The sequence below is a fragment of the Augochlora pura genome, chromosome 11 (assembly GCF_028453695.1).
Source record: "Augochlora pura isolate Apur16 chromosome 11, APUR_v2.2.1, whole genome shotgun sequence".
Classification (NCBI taxonomy): domain Eukaryota; kingdom Metazoa; phylum Arthropoda; class Insecta; order Hymenoptera; family Halictidae; genus Augochlora; species Augochlora pura.
In genome coordinates this window covers 2653738-2671886 of record NC_135782.1, presented here as the reverse complement: position 1 = coordinate 2671886, position 18149 = coordinate 2653738, and the positions used below count along the sequence as shown (strand labels likewise).

General features: G+C 42.4%; 2 protein-coding genes across 4 annotated transcripts in view; one reads left to right on the top strand and one right to left on the bottom strand.

The window, feature by feature from the left end:
* LOC144477193 (uncharacterized) overlaps positions 1-783 on the top strand; it is a 5870-nt gene extending 5087 nt beyond the window's left edge. The window contains exon 4 of the mRNA XM_078194696.1: positions 559-783. Within this exon, the coding sequence (XP_078050822.1) occupies positions 559-783 (225 nt within the window). The remainder of the gene's footprint in view (positions 1-558) is intronic.
* Positions 784-12414: 11631 nt separating this feature from the next.
* LOC144477022 (popeye domain-containing protein 1) overlaps positions 12415-18149 on the bottom strand; it is a 62729-nt gene continuing 56994 nt past the window's right edge. For all 3 annotated transcript variants that reach the window (XM_078194424.1, XM_078194425.1, XM_078194426.1), the window contains one exon: positions 12415-12833. In XM_078194424.1, the coding sequence (XP_078050550.1) occupies positions 12810-12833 (24 nt within the window). In that variant the 3' untranslated portion in view covers positions 12415-12809. The remainder of the gene's footprint in view (positions 12834-18149) is intronic.

Sequence of the window (18149 nt, the reverse complement as noted above, 5' to 3'; positions counted from 1 at the left end):
CCCAGACGGCCTAGTACCCCCGACAGTTTGAGTCAAAAAATCATAAAAAAATCCCCGATCGTTTTACAGGAATGTACCTTCCGGGATCGTAAAGTAGACACATTCAGCTTCAATTTGAGGTACCTGAAGTTCAAATTGCTCCACGGGAAAGTTGTTGGAAGCTCGCCCAAACTCCAAACATGAGCCCCAGACGGCCTAGTACCTCCGAATGTTTGATTCAAAAGATCGAACTAATTTGTGCTCGTAATATTATATAGATATTATAATGAACAACTAGAGAAGGGGAGCCTTGTAATTCGTTTTTATAATTGTTATCAAATGAATTACTGCATTTTATGTATATATATATATATTTTTTTTATAATAGACTATTAGAGATGAGAAGCTTCGTAATTACCATTTGATAAATGTCAAAAATTAAATTATCAGAGTTTAAAAATTGCTTTTGTAATTATCATATAAAAAAGAAGAATTTATATATTTATATTATACAAAGTTTATAATGAATTAAAATATCTTAAAATATAGTGTACTTATTGCGATTTTTACCGAATGCAGATGATTAAAGGTGAAAGGCCGCAGCTGCATATCAAAATATCACGGTCGGACGACGAGCAAGACACAGAATTGATCGACAACGCGAACATCACGGCCATGGGTTTACTAGCCACGTCCTATGCAAATTTGACGATGTCGCTGCCAAATCCTGAGGAGAACTGGACAACGGTGGAACCTACGTCTACGATGTATCCGGAGGACTACGACAGCACTCGGTTAACATAACAAAAGAACACGGTCGTCATTTTAGTTTCCTCTTGATAATTTCAGTTATTTCGTAGCTTTTGTGAACCAGTCAACTATTTATTATCCTCATTGTATTATTATTCTCTATCGTGGTTATTTTATTCTTTATTAAGTTTGTCATTTTTAAGCTTAATCTTTATTTGTTATTATATTCTTTATTGACGTTATTCTAGTTTGTTATGTCAGGTAATACATTAATCAAAGGCAATAAATATTGAAGCACACGCGACGAATTAACAAATTCTGATCGTCTTATCGGAAACGTATTTCTGCCTCGGCCAATTTCGAAGTGTTTCGATCGCGTGCGCGAATAGAAACAATTACAAACGAAACACGGAATAATCTGCTTTGAATTCAGTCACCGGCTCGCATCGTTTTATCAGTGAAAACGGGTAGCCGAGAAAATAAATGCCGCGGATATAGAGAACGAACCTCTGGTTCCGGGATCCTTTGAACAATGCTATTGATTTTATTCCGTGCCTGGTTTTTCCATGGCGTATTGTTTCGGAAAAGCGCGATCATTCCTCCAATTGCTTAATGGCAGCCGACCATTCTGTAATTAATTGCGAAGTCGCCGATTCGAGCACGGCGCGGCGACGATGTTACGATGATTAATTAAAACGAAAAATATAAACGATAATTGTACTGGAATTAGAATTGTAATTAGAATTGTAATTAGAATTGTAATTAGAATTGTAACTAGAATTGTAATGAGAATTGTAATAAGAATTATAAGCGAAGTATTATTAACAATTATCAACGATCCTTTATTAAATATTTTCATTCTCTCTCGTAGAATTTTCAATCAACCGAGGGTTGTAATTGTTCGTTGAATTTTTATAGTGGAATAAATTATATATTTGTTAAATAAAATCATTAATAGTTTATGTAAGATCTTCGCCACCGACGCGATGTTATAACGCAAATTCTATAAATACGCAGAAAAGTTGGTCAAGAGTGAAAGAAGACGCGTCGAAGGAGATAATAATAAGAGAAGCGGGGGGTCAATCGATCAGCTACCTCTCTCAGTTATTTCCCATCAACGTAACTTTTATTTCGAACAGAATAATCACCGACCATAATAGCCTCATGTAATAAGAAATAACTGTAACAAGGTATAGCACAGTTATTTCGCGGGGCAGTTCGCATTAGCCTCCCCCTCGCTTTCGTCCGATTCATTCCCGCGGTGTCTCGTTCTATTGTTCCACGCTCGCTTCTGTACCCCGTTCCACCGCGGCCTCTCGATGATAACGCGGTACGCAACGCCGAAAAAGACAGTCCCGTGTGGGTTCCAAGCCCCGGCTAAAGCCGCGACTCGTCGGAAAACACGATTTGATTAAACAAATGTGCTTCTTTGCCGGCGGAAATAATCCGGCCGCCCCGGCGAGAACCTCTCTGATACGGGGACGGGAAAAACAATGGCTTGACAAATCCGACGGACTCCTTGAATAAATCGACGATATTTTCCAAAGAACTAACGTTCCTCTTCTACCCAAGATTTGTAGAATCGAGAGTCGACGATGATCCATGAAGTTCCCATTAAAATAGTACGCTATTGTTCAGACTTAGAGCACTCGTCGCTGTCTGAAAGATGACCGATGACTTTCCTAGAGGATCCTCCTTCTTGGCAGCCGCGGTCCGTTCCTACAGAAAAACCTCTTTCGGCCGCTTCTCATCGGTTTCCGTAATCGTTTCCATCGATTCACGTCAATCCCTTTGGGAATATTCATCGTGGAACTGGTGATAATCGAAAATCGATGGGCGAACGCCGGTAGTCAACGTACACACAAAGAATGAACTAAGACCTGACACTTGATACGCATTATTGTGGCGCACCCTCTCGTCGACCGCGTTTCAGATTAAAAACAACCCTTGACACGATCGCAGAGCGAAATAAGAAATTGTCCGCAACACAGTTTTCCGTGTCTTTGATCCGAGTGGTACAATTATTCGGTATGGTTAGCGAGTACACATATACAAGTATACTTAGGCGAATATATTAAGGATTTTAGGATAGTTGGTGCTGATGCGAAGACTATAGTAAAGATTTATTGTTGATCTAAAGGAATAATTTAAAACGGTAGAAAAATTAGTTCTTTAGTAAAAAGTAATGTTTATTCGCCACTCCATTTCTCCTAAGCCTGCTGAAATTGATAATCTACTATATTGCACGTGCCGACCGCGCAGGAAACAATATTACCGGTTAAACAAGTTAACTCCGTACGGTGGTTGCAGCATGAATCACGAGCCACGACCGGCCAGCATCGTTCTCTGGTCCAGCTTTGTACGGCGACATATTCGGCGATATCGGGTCCGCGCGGAAATGCCGTGGCGCGCCGGCACGAAGAAAAAACATGTTTGGCAAATACATTCGGCACGGTCGTCGTCTCTCCATTCGTATGTAAATAACTCGGCCTAAAATCAAGCCAGATATTTGCCGGTCGACCGGTCCCCCTTCGCTGCCAATATCGACGGGAGGTCCGCGGGAACCGGGACACGTAGGAGGGCGAGCCCGGCACACGTATCATCCCTCATTACGCGAAGCATAATTGCCGCTCCCAACGTACTTTAAAAAATAACACGATTGAGTAATGGCAATTTTTAATTACCAACAACGATAAACGATAAAACGATAAAAATTGATAAACAGAATACTGTATAGAATATTCTCCAATAAATTCTTCAGAATCGTATTACTTTCGGCGCGTCGCACGAGTCCGCGCGATTCTCTGAAAAATCCAGCTTGGCGGACAATGATTTTTCGAGGACGCCAGCTTAAGAACTAATTGAAGAATAATACGGCGCTCGCGATATCGAGCGCTCGCACAACGGCCGGGGCGGCGCGAGCGGCGTGCTTCAGAGAACGCTTCGAATCGGATGAAAGGATAATAAATCTTTTGCTGCCGTTGATTGATTTTTTGGCGCCAGTTTGATATCTTGGCTCGTGGAAGAAAAATACCACCGTTGTATAGCCCCCGCTCCACAGTTTGCCGTAATAACTGTACCGATGCCAACAATAAATCAAGGTAAGATTAAAATGCTCATGACAAACGATCGTTAAAATACATTGTTTAAAATTAATAACAATATAAAAGTGAGACGGTGCTCTGGAATTTAATTTAATAAAGGATACGGCGAGATGAATGGTGCTTATTTTTTAATGCAACTATCGTTACGTTTTCTTTTTGAATATATGTATATATATTTTCAATAATTTTTAATATTGTGAAATATTGATAAAAGGCATGAAATATTGTAAAATAATAACAGATACTACAGTGCTATGAATTTAAAAAAGGTAGAAATTATAGTAGTATACCGATATCGAAATTTTAATAAAACAAAAGAGTTTTTTAATTTCCATTGTCCATGCAATGATAATTACTGTATCAAAATTAATAGTAAATGGGGAAATCTCCCTAGTTTAATTTTTATAACCAATGGTCGCCAGTTCAGTGAAGAATAACTATGATTAGGATGAGATAAATGATTATATTTATCTAAATGGTATTCACATTATATAAACATAAATAAATTACATGACGATACTTAAATTAAATCAGACAAACTACATTCGTCTTTATACAAACTCGAAGTCACGCTTTTACATATCATGTAACGCCGTTTTTGCTCGTGTAAAAATGTCGGTCGCAATTGCGGTGAGAAACATTCTCTCTCTCTCTCTCTCTCTCTCTCTCTCTCTCTCTCGACGCGAACGCAAACGATCACCGCAGATAATTGACCATTATATGCTCGTCTTAAACAGAAAAGATCTGACCGAATTGTTTGAATCGTTTCCTCACGTGGTTACGAACACCGGAGAAAGTGTTAAGCATCGCACGAAGGTAATGATTCAGCGTCTGACTAGTACGGTCCGCTACTACTGTTTTCACCGGGACTCGACCCGTCTTGCGCGTCGTTCGATGTTCAACCGTTTGACTGGCGGTATCCCCGATTCCGGGCATATCAAACCGGCACGACGCAATCTGTTTTATGTGGCAACCGAGCCACAAGTGTCAGCGACGCGAGGGCCACCGAGCGATGCGTATCTTGAAAAGGGTTAACCGCGCGAAATCTGCTCTGTCGCAAGAAATTTATTTTGGTGACCTTATTAAACAGAATTCCGCTAATTCTCGGACAGTGCAATTCTGTTGTAAGTCTTGTAAATTCATTGCTAATTCATTTTTAATTCATATTAAATTCATTTTAAATTCCTAGTTAATTCAATTTAAATTCATTTTAAATTCCTTTCTAATTCAATTTAAATTCCTTTTTAATTCTTTTTAAATTCAATTTTAAATTCATTTTAAATTCCTTTTTAATTCGTCTTAAATTCGTTTCGAATTAATTCTAAATTAATTTCCGAGTTTAGAGAATGACGTTTAAATGATAACTATTAATTATTCAATTTCCTCGAAATCAGGGCAGGCCAGCCATAGAGCATAGATCATCGACACGATGAAAAATGATCCGAGTTCGAAACAGAACGACTAGATAAAAGTTGCGCTAACCTACGTAACGTGTACCTCGAAGTAGATAAAAGGGTTGGGGGGGGGGGGGGGGGGGGTTTGTTCTCGCTCTATAAGGGGCTTGAAAGCTTCAAAGCGTTCGAATTGCAATTACCACGATATGTAATACTGTTCTCGTATGTACAACACTATATCTCGGTACCCATTATTAATTTACAATCTCCTTACTATACACATACAAAAATAGAAGCGCGCCGGTACGAATATACGTGAACGCCATCGCGTGGTTTAACGACACTGTGTGTGGCACAACTTTTATTTGTCGAGAGACGTCTTCCCTTCTACTTTTTTTTTACGTATTGTCATTAAAAACTATACGTTACGATTCCTACGGTTCCGACTCTCTCTCTCTCTCTCTCTCTCTCTGTGTTTAAACTAATTCGATCTGCGGTCGATCGAGCAAAACTCGTTGGCATCCTATTTCGAATTTAAATGTTCGTAGATACATGGTATTAACGAGAGACGAGAAACTCTCTTCTCTCTCTTCTCTCCCTCTCTTCCTCTCTTTATCTCTCGCTCGGAAAACTCTGAAGCTTGCTGAGGCCGTTTCGATGTGTGCGAGTGTGTGGGCAGTCCTTTGTCCCTTTCTACGCGCGTGTTACCGCGTGCGCAATTTATACAATAGTTAACCCCTTGCGCCTATGACTATTTTCACGCTGCGTCGATTAACATTTATTTATCGTTAATATTTTCCATAATTAAGAATTTAACGAGACAGACAATTTTTGTTTCTTTCATCGTCTTCGTGTACCTTCTGTTTCCGAACTGATATTGTTCAGAATATTGCGTGGAATTTCTGTCACGTGTCCGACTCGTTATTACAGCGCAAGGGGTTAAATCGGAAACAGTAGTAGCACACCGTACTCTACTGTCAGTCGAACACGTCGGCCGGATCTTTTTTTTTTCTATTTTTACAGAGCCGCGCTCGGTTTCGACCAATACGAATAGTTCGACGGTGATACCGGTGCCTGACTTACCTGAACGAGCAAGCGTTTAAACCTCGTACGCTTTATAAATAAAATCTGTTATACAAATATCTTTTATGTTACAGTTTGAAAAATTTATTAAAAATATAAAATAAAAAAGAAATTACTAAAATAAAAGTATAAAATGAATCTATTAAAAAATCTGTTAAATTTCCGTAATTATTTCGATGAGCGTACGAGGACGAGCAATGCAACAATCGCTACAATGATACTAACTATAAATTAATAGTTCTTACCAATTGCGTGTCCCATTTCTACAAAATGCAAAAGGGGGGGAAACGAAAAGCGGTGCGTTTCGCGTCGTTGCGTCGCCGTTACATGACAAGGTAGACAGAAGATCCTATTTCCATGGTGTTCTATATTTATCAAACAATGAAATCGTTGGAATTTCATTAGTCCGCGGACAATTCCTCTCGTTGCAAAATAAATCGAGAACCGCGCGGCTGCAATTCCATTTCGTGAAGCACCTAATTGCGTTTACGATCTGCGCGAAATCTGACGCGCGGACTTGTTTTAATTAGAATCTGTTACCAACGAAACCAGAAAATTATGGAATAAAACGCCGCGACGCGTTCCATTAACGTTGATGTCGTTCGTTGAACGAACGTTATCGATGATAAACGATGAAATTCCATAAATGCAATGTGTTTTCGATTTATCGAAGGCGGAGGAATCGCGCGCCGTCGACGTGTAAAATTGTAGGATAGGGTAAACGGTGACAGTAATCAATTATAAAATGAACTTTCTTTTCTAAATCATATTCTATAAGCTTCAACAATGTACAGGGTCGTTCGTATGTGTATGTTAATACTTCGAGTAGCGGCGATATCGGACGCCAATCGTTAAAATAATTTATTATGCTTAAATCTTTTCATAAAACCCTTTTTATTAAACCTCTCTCAGGATATAATTTATTATAATTTATATTTTCTGATATAATTTTTATAAGAGTTAATATCTTTACAATAATATAAATGAAATAAAAGTAGAACTGAAGCTTGATTTCAAAGCGACGATTTTCGACGAGTTGAAATACAACCAGAGTCAATGTTACTGTTTTTTAGTGCCCACTGCCTGAAGTATTGACATCCATCGATCATTAAATATAAAAAGACCTATCCAGACCAGACAGCCGATCTCGCGTGCGTCCACCGCATTAACTAACTAACTCTGAACTAAACAAAATAACACTTTAACAACATCGTTGCGTTTTAATATATTACATTAGTTGTTTATAGAAGAACGTAATTTCCTGTGAATAACAACAATAATCGAATGATCGTCGATGGAACGGGCAGATCGGCAGCCTGGCGATCGACGACGAGCGCCGACTCGGCGTTCCCGTTACGGTTTGATCGGTCGCCGCGAAACGCTGTACAACAAACCAGGCTTTGTTTGTTGTTCATACACATTGTTGCACGATTAGTCACCTGTGCTCGCAACTGAGAAGAGAACGTCTACAAAGTCTGTGTCCCTCTCTCTACGCTCGCGATTTTTTTACGGCAGTGGCCATCGGCGTCTAACACGTTTTCCACGTCCCACCCCTTCGCCGTCGCGACGAAACGATGGAAACGAAACGACGGAAATGGAACGAAACAAGGCGAAAACACAGGGGTAGGGGCAAGGAAAACCGAAAGGGTTAACACGCGCCGATCGCGTTCACACAACAGTCCCACCACGACACGGCAGGCACGAGATAAATATATTTTCCGACGAAACGCGAATCGGTCGAACGCGCGCGCGCGCGCGCGCGGCGGGAGCCGCGTTTACAACCGACGTTATATGCCCCGTAATCGTTGTTACATGACACGCGCACTATGCGAACGAGAAAACGCTCGCGTTTCCCGTCGACGGAAACGGGCGACGCGTACGCGACTGCTCGCGCGTCGCTTTCCAACCCTATTCTTCACTCGCTCTCCCACGCGCATTTACACTCTCCCCATCTCTTACACTCTCACTCACTCTCTCTCAATCACTCTCTCGCTCTCATTCTCTCTCTCTCTCTCTCTCTCTCTCGTTCTCTTGTTCTTTTTCTTTCACGCTCTTTGTCGCGTTCGCAGTCCGTTCTTATTATTATTAATATTATTATTAATATCTTGTTGTTCTTTTTTTTAACATCGTCTCGAACGTTTGTGCGTCTTCTAGATTTCTCTACAGCCTCGCTCTCACACGCGGGGATTATATAAACATAGAAACATACAAACACACATTGTTTTATCTTTTTCGTTTTCATCTTCTCCTCTTGTTCTTCTTCTTCTTCTCCTTTGTCTCATTTTTCGTCCTCTTCTTCGTTATCTTCCATTTTCGTTCTACGTACTCTATTTATAATTCGCGACGTGTAATTAGGTTTGAACCTTTTTAGTGTTCGACTTAATAATAACTTTTTTTATTATTTTTTTTCTCTCTTTTGCTCCTTAGAACCCCCCTCTCTCTCTTTCTCTCTCTCGTTTAACCAACTACGATTTATTTATTTATTTTTTTTTTCGAAGCACTTTATTGCATGTTTTACTTTTTTTTAAATTTCATTTTAACGAAGCACTTATTGCGTTACGTCTCGCGATTACGCTCTCATCATCGGTTTCGTCGCGTACTCTCCTCTCCTCTCTCTCTCTCTCTCGCTCTCTTTCCCTCCACTTTTCCTCTCCATCCAACACATTCCCCCCTTCTCACATTCCCTTTCATTCCCTTTGTGGTTTCTTCGGCTCGTTCGTGTGACCATGTGCTCTCTGCATGCATGCATTTGTCGTCTCTTTGTGTCGATCTTCTTCGTGTGTGTTTCTGTGTGCATCTCTCTGTGTCTCTATTGTGTGTCTATCTCTGTGCATATCTCTCTGTGTCTCTACTGTGTGTCTATCTATCTCTCTATCTGTGTGTCCACCCTCCTGTCTACTACCCTGCCTGTCTATCGGTGTGTCCATTCGTGTCTTTATCCGTGTGTCTATCTCTTCCTGTCTATCCCTTCCTGTCCATCCTTCCTGTCCATCCTTCCTGTCTATCCTTCCTGTCTATCTCTTCCTGTCCATCTTTCCCTATCTATCTCTTCCTATCTATCACTCCCTCTCTATCCTCCCTATCCATCCATGTAATCCTCCAACTACATCCTCCCCATACCATGTACATTCACCATCTCGCGCTTGGATGTCCCCGTCGCGCGGCTATTACGTTCGTTCCGGTTGCGAATGCAATCTCAGGCTCACCTGTAATTCGAAACCCCGAACTGCGCCCGCGACCTATCACATTTGCAGATTTTCACTAGGGCACTTGAAGCACTTTGGTGCGCAACACAAGAACCGCGCCCGGGCTCGGCCGGCGTAACCAAGTTCAGACGTATTGTACCGGATCGATGGACCGTGCACTAAACGAACAAACGATCGGACACTCTCCTCCTCCTCCTCCTCCTCCTCCTCCTCCCTCCGTCGCTGCCGATCTCGCTCCGTTTGTACGAAAACGAACCGCTCGTCTTCGCAAGGCGAAATTACGAAGTTTCGTACAACGTTACACGTTCGAGCAGTTAACTGCGGGAGAACCGATTACTAAAATTGGGTGCAAGAATTTCGGGCGAGCTGTTTCACGTTGTTTCAACGCGATCTATTATCAAAATTTAAACACCCCAAAATCGAAGAAAACTCTACTATTTGAATTCCAAAATGAAAGTAATCGGAAAATTAATTCATCGAGGTAATCCACTTATTAAGTCCGCAACTGTTGTCGTAATTCCAAGAAACCTAGACCTGAAAAGACAAACGTCTAATTAAAGAAAAGTAATATATAAACCAAGTACCACCGTGGAGAAGAGTGCCTCTTTTCTTGAGAACTCGCGAGAGACAGCAACGTGACACGTCTGAACTTACCCGGCCGAGTGGCCGACTACAAGAATGCTCGTTACCTCGCGTCGCGTCGCGTCCAAGTACGCTTGCGTTAATCGGCGTTTTTGTTTTTACACTGAAAGACTTAACAATTATATCTCCGTCGTAATCACAGTCGATGTAAGAAGATGTACGGAAGAACGGCGCGACGCTCGCCGAAATAACACGAAAGCCCGCGATCCAACCGGTTCGTCCCGCGAGAATCTCGCATCTGATCGTTCGCCGTCGCGACGCGAGCACTCGAAAGGGTTCGTAACAATGCGGAGAACAAGAAGAGAACGGAAGAACTCGCGTACGCGTCGGCGAAGGACGTTTCAGTCGCGATCAATCGGCCTCCCGTTTCGGAGCTGGTTCGCGCGTGCCGACGCGCGACGTTTCCAGGCCGCAGAAACGGCGCGAGCCAAAAACCGATCGGAAAGTCGGAACAATGGATTTACCGGAGACTCTACGAAGAACAATGGAGTTATGAGAGAATCGTAGAAAGAAATCTTGCGGCGAAATCGAATCCGAGTGGAGGTCCATTGTGTACGATTGCCGCGGTGAGATTATTTCATAGCTCGACCGATTTTGCAACTGTTGGATATCTGCGATTAGAAGTGAGAGAGCACTCGAATTTCGAGTCGGGAATTATCGATCTATCGAATAGCGAGTGTACAGTGTTCTCTCGATGTCTGTCCAAAATATCTCCAAAATTGTCGAAACGATCTATTATTCTTTGCTTTTATTATTAATATTAAATATAATAATGTTTAAAAGCGAATAACAAATTTTCTGGGAAGAGATGGAATTTATTAAGATTTTTCATTATTTTAATATCATACGCGTGAATAAAGTGATATTTTCAACTTAAATGAAAGCAGCTTTATAATCTCAATAATTATAAAATAATCATTTCACTGTCTATAGTAGGTTCATTATTAAACCTTGATCAGCTAAATAAAGTATTATTTTGACATATAAAAAAATAAAAAACACTCACATTTAGAACATCGACTCCAACTCGTTGTTATAGTGCTTTTGTGCGATAGATTTGCAATCCTTCTCTGCGTTCGTACACTGCAACAAAATATAGCACCTCCACCATAATTGTTTTGCCAGATGGAGCATAAAAGGTGGGGAGGGTATTGCGAGTTGTCTTGTGGAGGGGATTGATTAGTAACGGAGCCAACTGGGGGGCGAAGCGACACGGCGCTTATGTTATGGAGAGACTATGGGACTTCGTAACACTGTATAGTTTTAATTCTCCCTCCTATTGATCTCGTTGCTTAGCAGACCCCTTCTCTCAACTAATCAGCAATCCTCCTCGCTACTTTCTACCCTCTCTCTGGTAACATCTCGTCCATAAGTGTCACTCGTCGTACCGGAATTCGTGACAGACATCTCGAGGATACCGTACCGGCAACGAAACAGATCCGTCATTCTCTCCAAGGAAGAACGGTCGACGCTCGTCACGGAAAACAAGTACGTAGTAAAAGATCGATCACGGAAGAGAGCATTTCGTCAGGTTCCACGGCGAGCACAAGTAAACCGAGCACCCTCGTCCCACCGTTTCTCCGGAGTCTCGTAATTCGCCATCCGTTCGCGTAATTCGATGTTCCAACAATCGAGAGCCTGTAACTCGCGAGCACCGTTGATATCTCGAGGACATCTACCCCTTTCTCGGCATACGTGTGCCTCGCTCTCTCTCTCTCTCTCTCTCTCTCTCTCTCTCTCTCTCTCTCGCTCCGCTCGTCCTCGACCGAAATGCAGCGACGCTGCTCCGCGAACGCGACGATCGCCGCCGCGCGGAAGGACAGAGGGTTCGCAGGGGTCGCGCACCGGTCACTCGTTCAGGGATGTCACCAACGATCTCGCACACACTCTCTTCTCCTCTCATCTACATCCGTAGTTGTCTCCTCTCTTTTCACCTTCGTTTCGCTTCGCTACGATCGATCACACGCGCCGCGGCGCTGCGTGTGTGCGTGTGCGCGTGTCGGTGTGGCTGCGTGTAGTATTCGGTAACAACGTGTAAGGCATAGCACTTGCGGGATATGAACGTATGTGTGTGAGTCTGATCGCGGGACCCGACGGTAGTACCTGGACGCCACGGGTCTCTTCTTCTCCCCCTCTCACTCTCTCTCCCATTCTCTTTTTCTTCCTCTCTCTCTCTCTCTCTCTCTCTCTCTCTCTCTCTCCCTCTCTTTCTCTCTCTCTCGCTTTCTCTCTCTCTCTCTCTTTCTCTCTCTCTCTCTCTTTTTCTCACTCTTCTTCTTCCTTCCTTCGTTCTCTAGACAGAGTCGGGTCGAGTCGGGCCTGGTCGGGTCGAGTATACACGAAGAGCACTGTCACTTATATGCCCGTGTGTGTTTTTGCGCGTGTCCCCCCATGTCGTCCGTGTCACACTCGGGCGTCAACCGGGGCAGCACGCGCGCGGGCCACGCTGCTGCTGTGCTCCGCGCCGGTTGATAGGCCGTGCGATCAGTAACAACCGGCGTCGGCGGCGGCGGCGGTGGCGGCGAGCTTCATCAAGGGTCGAGCCATGGAAGCTGATTCAGTTTGACCGGGTCTCGACGGGGCTAGGCTGTACGCTGCGGCGACAGTGATAGAAGAGGCACGCTGGCAGGGCCCTCCCCGTCGAGCGACCGTCATACGGGCGTCTCGAACGTCACCTGGAACAAAGGTGCAACAAAACGGCTCAGTCAACGTCTGCGATCGAGAAAAGTCGCCGATGCGCGAGTCAATGTTAAAAAAAGATATTAAATCTTTTCTTCAAAAAGAATTAAATCTAAAATTTAATTTAATAATAACTTGTTAAAATAATTGAATTTTCCAGGCCCAGTTCCTAAAACGAACGCTAGCCAGCCGCATTAACATTTCGCATAGGATCAATATTTCGATACCGTGGCACAGCGCGTTCCGCGCGACACTTTGATAGTCGCGCGCGGAGAGCTCGTTGCTCAGCTGTCGATATCCTCCCTTTTCAGCTTGAATCACGCGCGACAGTCCGCCGTGGGGCCCTTTGTAGTTTCTTGAAAGATTATTTCTCGCTGCAGCGACGTCGCGCGCGGCTGATCATTAAGAGTCGGCGCAAGAAGGTCAGAGCTAAAAGTCAAAGGAAGGAACACTGGGCCGCAGAGAGTACTATCGCGATTGTTCCGGAATAGCCGGTGGAAGTAATTTCTAGGCGACAAGGTCCTGTCACACCGGCTACAATAGCGGAGATCTGCTGCATAGGTGGAACCCTGGTCTAGCCATTAGAGCGAACCGCTATCATCTTTGTCACATGAACAGACACACAAACACAGTCTGTAAATGGACACACCATTAGGAATAAGAGTATAAGTATCGATTCTTCATTAGATCGTTGCCGATGATTAATTATTTCCTTGAAAACTGATTTATGTAATTGTGGAGGGTTGGGGATTGTTTGCAATTTTAGTTAACAAGTTTCATCGACACGTTTTCAAGGGTTATTCGGCCATCTAGTTGTTGACAATTAATAAAATAACGCGACAAGAAAATAATGTGTACGGATATCGTTTATTTACGCTTTCCTTACGGCCGCCGCGCGTCGGCTGACTTATGAGCGGTCGTACTACTCGACTACGTAGCAAGTGACAGCACGAGTCAGACATTCTCTAAATATCGATTCCATTAAATTGCTGTACTCGTTATACCTTTTCCGTTATACTATTTCATAGTCACCACTGATCACTATAACTGAGTATAACAAAGTTCACTTACAATTTTATTGATTGTTTTCCAAAAATTCTCAATAATATCAAATTTCGCAATATATTATTAAAAATTTCACAAGTTCCATAAAAAGGTTAACAGAAGCAGTACCATCCTAAAAATTGATAAACAACACTTTACTCCTTTACAAAATACTATAAAAACGTCAACGACTATCCTTAAAAAATATCTTAGAAAATTGTCAAGCTTTGTCTTGCTTCACCCTTCCATCCTTTCATCTCTAACGGGAACACTTTCCCGGCACACGGCTCTTTGAATCCCGCAAAAGAATTACAGGCCGCAATTTCCCCGGGTCGCGTCTTCGCGGAGAGTGTTCGCCTAATTGCGAAGAAATCGGATCCGCGGCCGCGGGAAATCACATTTTCGACCGACCTTAATGGAATCGCACGGCGTCGCTTGGCGTCGCTTTGCGTCGCTGATCGACACGGGATTAACCCCCCGGTGTGCTGGCACACACGCTGTGCAGAAACGGGAATAAAATAATAAAAAAGGAAAAGGTGGCCCCCCGTCTTAATATCCGGTTTAGCGACGCCGCTTTTCCTCGTTTCACGGCTGTATCGCTTCCATGTATCGGCGGTAATTGCTTCCTGCTTAGCCGCGCGCAACCCCGTGTCAGGATCGCGCTCGGTTCGCGCTGATTAATAATAACCGGATTAACCCGTTCTATTATAACAACGAGTCAGACTCGCGACGAACGTATCGCGCAGGATTCAATAAATATCGCTGCCAATTGTTTCTATTAAATCGAAAGAAAATTTGAATCGCCTGTCGCTGCGATTCCTATTGCGATTGCCCATAATTTTGATAAAAATAAAGTTTAGATTTAAAAAATTGTTAAATAATAAAATTGTTGCTACGAGTCGCAAAAGTCAATTTAAAAGGAAGGAGCCAGGAAAATTATTTCACATTTACAGTTAAGATCGTTTCGAGTGCAAAGGGTTATATAATATCAGTGACGGTAACCCAGTTTCGCGAGCGCCGCGTTCTCCCACGTCGTTTCCCACGAAAATTTTCGGACTCTTTGTTTGAAATCGCGAGAGAGTGGGTATCCGCGCGTGTCACGCTAATGACACCGAGTGGGCGCACGCTCCCCCGCGTGCCTGTGAAATATTTAAGCGCGGCATGCGATCGCGTCGTTCTTAATATCCCGTCTAACACGGCTCTGTCTTTTGTCGAATCAATCGTCGCCGTCGTTCGAGTTTCTCTCGGACAAATTTGTCCGTGCATCATCAGACCGACGTTTCTGCCGTTTAATCGCCGGCGAATATTTGACGTTCGAATCGCGCTACGTGTTCACAGGGATCGCCGGATCTTGGGGAGGATCTACGCTATCTATGTTAGTCCGAGCGAAATGTGATGGGTGCGACACGGTGTATACGGTGTGGATAGGGTTACATAGCGAAATCACGATCATCTGAATGTTTGATATCGGGATTGGCGACCAAATACGAGTCAGGTGGAAGCGTAGTCAGGTATTAATTCAGCTTAAGATAGTTCAGAGTTAAGTTCATTTAGAGTTAAAATAATTCAGAGTTAAGTTCATTTAGAGTTAAGTTAATTCAGAATTAAGATAGTTGAGGCTTAAATTATTTTACACTTAATATATTACCTAATCAAGAGGGTAACTAAATTTAAAGTTAAGAAGACTGAAATTTAAATTAACTCAAACTCAAATTAATTTAGTGTTAAACTAATTTACAGTAAATACATAATTTATTTTCCAAACCTTTTTAACATTTCCCCACACGCAATACTCATTCTTAAACATTCCTTCTCCTCAGAAAATTCTACAACAAAATACTTGAGCGACCGAAAAATAAATGCCTTCTTCAATTATACTTTCCCAACGTTCGTCCGCAAATAATTCTGATAAATTGAATCGTTTTCTCCGTGAAGTTGTCCCGAAAAAGGCTTAAGACGGTAACCGGTGGGACGGTGTAACGCCTCTCGCTCTAGCCCGGCACTATATTAAACTGTAAGAGCCCATTAAGCGCGTCCTTGTTTTCGCCAGAAGATTATCGGACCTCGTTATCGTGTGTCGGTCAGGCATTTGCTGAAGCTTTTCTCGGCCGTGTGCGTGCAAGTAAGCCCGACATGCAATTTTCTTGCGGGACCTTTGCTTCATACTTTGTCGGATTTATAATACGAGAGACCAGCACCGCCTCCTTCCGTGTATTCTATTTGCGGACGACGGTCCGAGGCCCACGTGTCCAGAGATCGTTGCACGAGCATTATTTAAAGCAACGCATCAAGATCCTTCTTGGCAGGCAACAATTAACAGACCGCGTTAATCCCTTGACGCACGACCTCTTTCACGATGCGTCGATTACCCTAATTTCTTCTTAATATTTTCCTTAATAGGATAAGATCATTATGGTTTATTGTATTTTTTTTATTTAATTCCGGTTTTTAGATTCTTTTATTTTCAGATAAACATGTTTACTTATTAGATTTATTATGTTCAAACAATATCGCAAGTGCAATTTCTCTCTTGTTTTTTTTTCACGCTTCTACCAGGTAATTAATAACGCGGAGATTTCGTTAGCGTCACGTGGAAGCTATTTACAGGTGAGAACGCGACCAATCTAGCAGCGCGATTAAAACGCGAACCTAATAATAATTTGCTGCGTGTCGAAGATAAGCGCATGAAATGCGAGCGAAATTACATTGCGATCTGATGCATTCGACAGAGTGTTCACGCTTGGAAATAAAATATGGCGTTACGTGTTTACCATGCTGCAGATCCCGACGTAATTTGTCATAATGAAATTTAATCGATCCTGCTGATCTGCCGCGACAAGATTAGGTCCGTGAAATTAATTACGTTCATCCTTATAACTTGTAAATACGCGAGACCCGTCAATATTTATCGTTTACTTATGGCAAATTAATCCAGGCACGAAAATTGATTGGCTGGAAGTTATTTAAACTAATTATATATATTAACATTATTTATATAAAATTACCAAGTTATTTACTCCATAAATTTCGCCTCCGTTCTTATTTATTCACAGAACTTTTTAATTCCTTGAAATAATGTCACTAATACTTCACTGATTAGTATCACTTGCGCTATAATGGTTCTCGATTGTCTCACACGAATGTTAAAACAATTAAACTTGTCGGTCCTTTAATATCGCCTTGTCGCGTGTCAACGAAGGAAATGATAGCACGCGACAAGAAAATAATGTGTACGGATATCGTTTATTTACGCTTTCCTTACGGCCGTCGCGCGTCGGCTGACTTATGAGCGGTCGTACTACTCGACTACGTAGCAAGTAGTAGGTGACAGCACGAGTCAGACATTCTCTAAATATCGATTCCATTAAATTGCTGTACTCGTTATACCTTTTCCTGTTTCTCTTCGCGCAAAGCGACTGACAACTGACGACAGCGTCTTCCTTTACTATTCATTGCATAACTACGACTGTCTTAAACGTGATGAAAAAAGGATTGTTAACCCTTTCCACTATGAGACACCACTAAAATTGTTATCTTAATTTCAATTCCAACCCCCCGTTAATCTATTGTTTCATGCACCAACGGTAACAATGTAAAACATAAATAAGAAAATAAATAAAACTAAATAAAAATAAATAAAAATAAGTAGAATTAAATAATAAATAGATAAAAATAAATAGGTGACTCTATTCAGTATCACGTATCCGAAAAAGGTATGCATTTAGGCTGGCATTGGAGTCGCAGTGCCGGCGTCATTAATCGTCGCCGTTCATTGTACATTTTCGAAGTGGTTACGGGCAACGGAGTCATTTAGACTTCCTCAGGACACCTTCCGTCACCTCATTCTCAACGGCAATTAATGAATCGCGATAGCTCACGCAACGCAACGGCGACTTAGATTTATGGGCTTGTTTTCTCCTCAACCTAAAGAACGTTTCTCTATAGTCTCCAGAGAAGAATATGTATGCCGAGTACCGCGCGCGTTGCCTTTGCGCGCACGTTCCAGGCACCGAAAAACGATCGTATCTTCGTATCGGTTTTTCATCCGACCACCTAAATGTGTTTTCTTTCTGGCCGCGGAATTTACGCTCTCGTATCGACGACATTCGAACCTCGAAATGGAACGTTTTTACCAAGAGAATAAAACTCTTTCCACGATGGCCATTCTTTGGACGATCTATCATTTTGGAACGTGCTAGATAGGTTTTGCATTCTTCTAATGATTTATATAAAATACCTCGATTCTGTAGTTATTGCCAATTTTATTT